This window comes from Colias eurytheme, chromosome 2, assembly GCF_061535395.1.
Source record: "Colias eurytheme isolate Ceu_HAF_F1 chromosome 2, ilColEury1 Martin Lab GWU primary, whole genome shotgun sequence".
In the NCBI taxonomy this organism is placed as follows: domain Eukaryota; kingdom Metazoa; phylum Arthropoda; class Insecta; order Lepidoptera; family Pieridae; genus Colias; species Colias eurytheme.
Genome location: NC_142981.1, coordinates 8,000,092 through 8,007,287, shown reverse-complemented (window position 1 = coordinate 8,007,287; position 7,196 = coordinate 8,000,092). Strand labels below are relative to the sequence as shown.

Here is a 7,196-nt window from a genome sequence, read left to right as displayed (position 1 = left end):
TCACAAGACAGCATTTTTTTACTAAAATAGCAAACCCCTTTTGACGTATTGCATGACACTAGAATCGCTATAGCACTGGTGCAGCGACGTATTTGCTTTTGATTTCGTATTTTCTTTGACAAGGGCGACGGGCGGTTGTCATGCTCCATCTGTATTTTATTTTGTAATCTAGAGCCCCCGCAGACCACAGACTTTTTATCGGCCGATAGTTTAGTCGGGTTGGCCTGCTAGTACGCACACCGAGCCAACTAAACAGTTCAGTCGGTTATGAGTGCGCAAACTATCCAACAGTCTGCCGACTATTTGCTAGTTTCTAACCAACTGTTGAAAAGAGTGGTCACACCGCACAATGAAAATTAATAAAACATTGTATAGAATTGTTAGAGCCCCCGCAGACCACAGACTTTTTATCGGCAGATAGTTTGGTCGGGCTCTTAATCAGTACGCAGATGTAAGCAAATGCGCACACTATGACGATTAGGTATCGGCCGATAAACAAGTTTGATGGGCTTCCCGATTCAATTCAAACTAAACTGTCGGTAAACTATCGGCCGACTGTATAATCAGTATTGACTCCCTACCACACGCGCACACACGACGATTTTTTAGTCGGCCGACTAAGCCGATAGTTTAGTTCGCTCTGAGCTTTGACAGCGAATGGTCGGCCGCGCGTGTAAAATGGCGTCACTTTCTCAGTCGCTTATTTCGGAATCTTCGATCATTACTTTGATCGAGGAAGTCGAAAAACGCCCTGCACTTTACAAGAAAAATCTAAAAGAGTACTGTGACGTAAATGTAAAAAAAAAACTGTGGGAGGAAGTTTGCGAAGCTGTTGTTCCTGATTGGAATGAGCTTAGTGCTCAAAATAAAACAAATCAAGGTACGATACATTTTTATTTATTTACATTACACTTTATTATATTGACACGGAATTGAGCCTGCAGGAGATATAAAGTATGACGACATGTATTGCCGAACATTATTCATATTATTTCTTCAAACTCAAACTCAAACTCAAACTCAAACTCAAACATTTATTTATTCAATTAGACTACTTTTAGTAGCACTTTCGAATCGTCATTACATAAGTATTTTTAACATTTACCACCGATTCGGAAAGCAGTATCTATGGAGAAGAACCGGCAAGAAACTCCATAGTTGCTCTTTTAAAATCATATTGTCAATATTACATAATCTGTAACTTAAATCTAACTACATAATATATCATAATATGCCAAAGAACTGTCCTGTGGTTCTTACGCGCCAACCCTCCATGGATTTTCATCTTCCATATATTCCTTAATGCTATAATAGGCTCTCTGAACTAATATATTTTTTACATAAGTTTTAAATTTAGCACTACCAAACTCTTTAATATTATGAGGAATTCTATTGTAAAAGCGTATACCTTGACCCATAAATGAATTTTTAACTTTAGCTAATCGGAAAAATGGCATTTCAATTCTATTTCTGTTCCTTGTGCCATAACAGTGTCTATCACCTACTCTTGTGTGTACGTTGGCATTTTTGTGTACATGCAAAATATTATTAAATATATACTGTGATGGTACAGTAAGGATACCAGTATTCTTAAAGAGATCTCTTAGTGAGTCCCGAGCACGTAAATTATATATAGAGCGAATGGCTCTTTTCTGTAAGATAAATATAGTTTCTATATCTGCTGCCCTGCCCCATAGTAGAATTCCATAGGACATAATACTATGAAAGTAGCTGAAATAAACCAATCTAGCTGTATCTTCATCGGTGAGATGCCTTACCTTTCGGACTGCATATGCTGCTGAACTGAGCTTACCTGCAGCGGTGTTGACATGGGCTCCCCACTGTAGTTTCTCGTCCAATGTTAACCCAAGAAATACAGTCGATTCTGTAGGGTGTAATACCTCCCCGTTCAAGGTAATATTTCTGCTCAACTTTTTAACGTTAGGTAGTAAAAATTCAACACAAGTTGTTTTTTTGGCATTTAATAATAAATTATTAGCAGTAAACCAGTCGGATATGTGTAAAAGAGTACTGTTCACTTCGTCAACATTTGGGTCATGCCTATCCACATTGAATATTAATGAGGTATCATCTGCAAACAGAACTATTTCACACCTATCCTGTAAATAATAAGGTAGATCATTGATATATACCAAGAACAAGAAGGGTCCTAAAATAGATCCTTGTGGAACACCAATGTTAATTGACGCACCGCTAGAACGTTCTCCATTAACAACTACAGTTTGTATCCTATCATGCAGGTATGAGGCTATGAGGTTCTGAGCTTGTCCTTTAATCCCATAGTGATTAAGTTTACGCAATAATGTACAATGTTCAACGCAGTCAAATGCCTTGGAGAGGTCACAAAATATCCCCAAAGCATTTTTTGAGTTTTCCCATGCCTTATATATATGTGTTAGTAGTGCAACTCCAGCATCTGTGGTTGAGCGCCCCTTTGTGAAACCAAACTGTTTGGTGTGCAGCAAATTATTAGAAGCAAAGTGACTAGTCAATTGGTTTAATATTAACTTTTCGAATACCTTACTTAATGTTGGTAAAATCGAGATAGGTCTATAGTTGTTACAGTCTTCTTGATCGCCTTTCTTAAAAAGAGGTATAACTTTACTAAGCTTTAGTAAATTAGGAAATGTACCATCGTCACAACACTTATTAAATATGAAAGCTAAATTGTTTGCAATATTTTATATTATATTATTAACTAAATTTACGGACATTCCCCAAAGATCACAAGTGTTTTTTAAATTAAGTGTCTTAAATGCTGTAACAATATCATTAGCAGTTACGTGACGCAATTGAAACAATGTACTGCACCCCGCAACATGGTCCCTCAAAAAGGTCTCTGCAAGTACTGAAGACGAGTTTAAATTATTAGTAATGCTAGCAGGGACACTACTAAAGAAATCTTCAAAAGCAAGCGCAACATCAGCATTTTTGTCAATAACCATGCCATTATGTACAAGTTTTATGGTATTACTTGATTTGCTTTTACCCATTTCACCATTAATAATAGACCAAACTGTTTTAACTTTATTATCCGAGTCGCGTATTTTATCTCTGATATACAAACGCTTCGCAGTAAAACAAACAATTTTAAAAGTTTTTGAGTAATTTCTAACATATCTAAGAAAAGATGGGTCTTTATTATATTGCTTCATACCATATAACTCATAAAGAACGATCCTACACCTATGTATGCTAGGTGTCGCCCATTTACTAAATGGTAAATCCTTGGTAATATTTAAAGATTTAACTTTAAATATTTTTTCAAATTCATTATGAACTAAATTAAAAAGATTTTTAAACATTTCACAAGGATTATTATGACAGGATTGATCATTCAGTACGGGCAGGTTTTTATTAATATTATCTCTAAATTTATTAATGCCTTTTTTAGTTATAGGCCTAACATTAATTCTTTTAAATTCAGGTAAGCAATCCCATTCAAAAACTACTTTCTGGCCACAGTGATCCGAAGTGAGTGTATTGAGAATATTTTTCTCTAAACAGATGCAGTCGCAGTATATATTATCAATACAGGTTGCAGAAGTAGGTGTAATTCGTGTGGGTTCATTAAAAAGTTTATACAGATTAAATGACTGAAACAAATTAACAATTCGTGTTGCCGTTTGTGTTTGTAAAAGTATATCAATATTAAAATCACCACATACTATAACTTTTTTTTTACTCCTACTTAAACGCTTTAATATTTCTTCCATGACTGTCTCAAACATATTATAGTCACTGGAAGGGGGTCTATAAACGCAAACAATAATGTAACGCTCCAGTTCAACACAGGACAGTTCAATGGTCCGTTCTACAGAAAGACTAACAATGTCAGTTCGTTCTTTGCATTTTACACTATTATGTACAAAAATAAGAGAACCTCCATGAATAGCATATGTCCTGAAGTATATACTTTTTAATTTATAATTATCAATATTTATTAACAACTGACATTGTTTAAGCCAATGTTCTGTTACACAAAAAACCTTAATACTATTATGATTTAAAAACAATTCTATTTCTAATAATTTGCTAGCCAAGCCTTGAATGTTTTGATGTACAATAGAAAAGGTCTGCTTAGCTGTTGTCTTATATACTAGTTTAAATCTAGCTTAGGGCTAGATTTTCTGTCAACACTAGGTTGGTGTATATAATTACTACTACATAAAATTATAGTAGATCCAGGGTCTGATACCGAACATGTACCAGACTGGTTAATATTATATGCTATTAACATAGCAAGTTCTCGCTTATATCTAGATGGCAGATACACTGTATTCTTTGTCAAAGTAAAAGATTTAATACACAAATTAATGTCAAAGTAAATAAATGCATCACGATGATGATTTGTTACATTATACAATTTTAAATTCATATTATGAATTAATCTATTTTGTTCTTGTGTCAAACCAGGTAGGTATGGCAATGTACACAACATAAATTTACATTTAGTCTTACTACTAATTTCCAACATTTTTTGAAATCCTACATCAATATCCTTATTTTTTACATTTAAACTATCTCCATATAGTATAATTACAATATTATTCTTATTAAAGCTGAAATGATCAAGTGATTTGATTATATAATTAAATGAACTGTTAGGAGTGCAAATATTAGTGACTTTAAGCCCTAAATTGTTGAGCATAGCGCCAAAACCCTGACCAATATTATCTGACAACACAAAAATTTCCTGCTCGGAAAGGTGGTTCTTTCCTCGGTTATTTCCATTTGTATTGAAGTTATTCATAGTACAACTGTAGAGAGTGTCTTTAAAATGTATTCCATCTTTGATTCGTACATAATTGTGTAGGACACAGCAAGCTTTAATAATTTTAACACAAAAATTAATATTTACGTCAATTGGACGGTGAAAAATACGCCATTTATTAGCTAGAATCCCGAAAGTACATTCAACCATGCGTCGAGCTCTTGTATGTCTATAGTTGAAAATTCGCTTGGTGTAGTTTAAATTTCTTTTTGCATAAGGGCGTAATATATGATTTCCAAGTCCAAACGCTTCATCGCCTACGACTGAGAATGGAATAACATCTCCGACATCATCATTAGGCAATTGCCTTCCAAAAGGAATATTTAGTCGATTCTCGGAAAGCCGTTTACCCATTTCTGATGTTTTAAATATTTCCGAATCACTAGCTGTTCCATAAGAACCAACATCAATGTACACAAATTTATAATCGGCATCTGTCCAAGCCATCAAAACGCAGGAGAAGAACTTTTTGTAGTTAAAATATGATGAACCGGAATGTTCTGGCTGTATCATCCGTATATGTTTGCCATCGATCGCTCCAATGATGTTTGGAAAATTTGTGCGACTGTAGAATTCGTCTGCTATTTCAATCCAGTCATCTTCTAGTTTGGTTGGCATATATAACGGTTGAAGCATATTCCATATTTGCTCACATGTACTTTTTGTAATATCTCGTATTGTAGAAGCTCCCATCAGATAATCAAAAGACAATGAATTGAAACTTGCTCCAGTAGCCAGATACCTGTAATGAATTAATTATATTTTATTATTTTTCAGGCCGCGATATACAAAAAAAATGGGCCAATTTACGGACTTGCTTTCGCCGAGAATTAAATGCACAAAAGAACACAAAGTCGGGGCAGGCTTCGGTCAAGAGGCGTAAATACGTATACTTTGAACAATTATTATTTTTACTTCCATGCATGGAAAATCGTCAAACGGAAGGTAACCTGAACCTGGCCCAGGATACTTCAGAAAATGCGGAAGATGATGAAGAAACTGCTCCATCCGCTTCCGCACCTTCCGCACCTCCTCGCCAGAAGAAAACTCGTGTTTCGAAGAATACGGATTTGGATGAAGCAATATTAAAAGCATTAAATGAGACTAATGTTGATGAAGATGTAAACTTTGCATTGTCTCTTGTCCCATCACTCAAAAATTTAACCGCAGATGAAAAACTCGATGCTAAGATTAGTATTCTTAACGTATTTAAACAGATAAGACTTGGTAGGCGTGTTCAGCCTCTTTCTCAACCAACATACACCATACTGCAACAACCCATAAACTCTTTTCCTGTTTACCAACGAGGGACTAACATCTTGCCGCCACAACAACAATCTCAGGCTTATACATCCGGTTCTACACCATCCCCCACTATACCACAAACAACCATTCAAAATGTTTCATCACCAGCTGATTCCAACATGTCAGCCGAGTCATATTACACAAATTTTTCAGAAGATTCCCAAATATACGACTTGTAAACTTGGCATTTGAATTATTATAATAAATAATTAAAAATATGTTTTGTGGTTTATCTTACCTTATCGTAACGCTCAATCTCTCCTCCACAGGTATAGATAGTCTTAAATTTGTATCCTCCTTCGCTATTCCTGGTCCAATTAATTTGACAAGTTGGTTGAAGCTAGTTATGCTCATTCGATAAAAGGCGAAAAATTTTTTCGGGTAATCGAGTAATTTGGAATGCATAGTGTAAAATTTTCCATTTAATAATCTATCACTAAAGATAGGATGCACCCAATACTCTCGAGCTCTCTTTTTAATTTTCCTCCTCCGGTGTATGAGAGCAATAATAACAATTCTATGCAATGTTTTATTAATTTTCATTGTGCGGTGCGACCACTCTTTTCAACGATTGGTTAGAAACTAGCAAATAGTCGGCAGACTGTTGGATAGTTTGCGCACTCATAACCGACTGAACTGTTTAGTTGAACCGGTGTGCGTACTAGCAGGCCAACCCGACTAAACTATCGGCCGATAAAAAGTCTGTGGTCTGCGGGGGCTTTAAGAGCCCGACCAAACTATCTGCCGATAAAAAGTCTGTGGTCTGCGGGGGCTCTAAAATGGCGTCGCTCAATTCTCAGTCGCTTATTTCGGAATTTTCGATCGTAAGTAATTAATCAGTACGCAGATATAAGCAAATGCGCACACTATGACGATTAGGTATCGGCCGATAAACAAGTTTGATGGGCTTCCCGATTCAATTCAAACTATACTGTCGGCAAACTATCGGCCGACTGTATAATCAGTATTGGCTCCCTACCACACGCGCAAACACGACGATTTTTTAGTCGGCCGACTAGGCCAATAGTTCAGTTCGCTCCGAGCTTTGACAGCGAATGGTCGGCCGCGCATGTTTTGTAAAATGGCGTCGCTCAAT

The 7,196-nt window shown here is 35.9% G+C and overlaps 1 protein-coding gene across 1 annotated transcript; it reads left to right on the top strand.

Moving 5' to 3' along the window:
* The first annotated feature begins 386 nt into the window (after window positions 1-386).
* Window positions 387-6,279, top strand: LOC149910521 (uncharacterized). Its single transcript, XM_090109415.1, has 2 exons — window positions 387-880; window positions 5,573-6,279. The coding sequence occupies exons 1-2, from the start codon at window positions 658-660 to the stop codon at window positions 6,277-6,279; spliced, it is 930 nt and encodes a 309-aa protein (XP_089965541.1). The 5' UTR covers window positions 387-657.
* The last annotated feature ends 917 nt before the right edge of the window (window positions 6,280-7,196 follow it).

Bases quoted from the DNA above. Each gene is read 5' to 3' on its own strand.
- LOC149910521 (XM_090109415.1), top strand. From the start codon at position 658: ATGGTCGGCCGCGCGTGTAAAATGGCGTCACTTTCTCAGTCGCTTATT. The intron at 881-5,572 runs GTACGATACATT...ATTATTTTTCAG, and splicing joins TCAAAATAAAACAAATCAAG to GCCGCGATATACAAAAAAAA.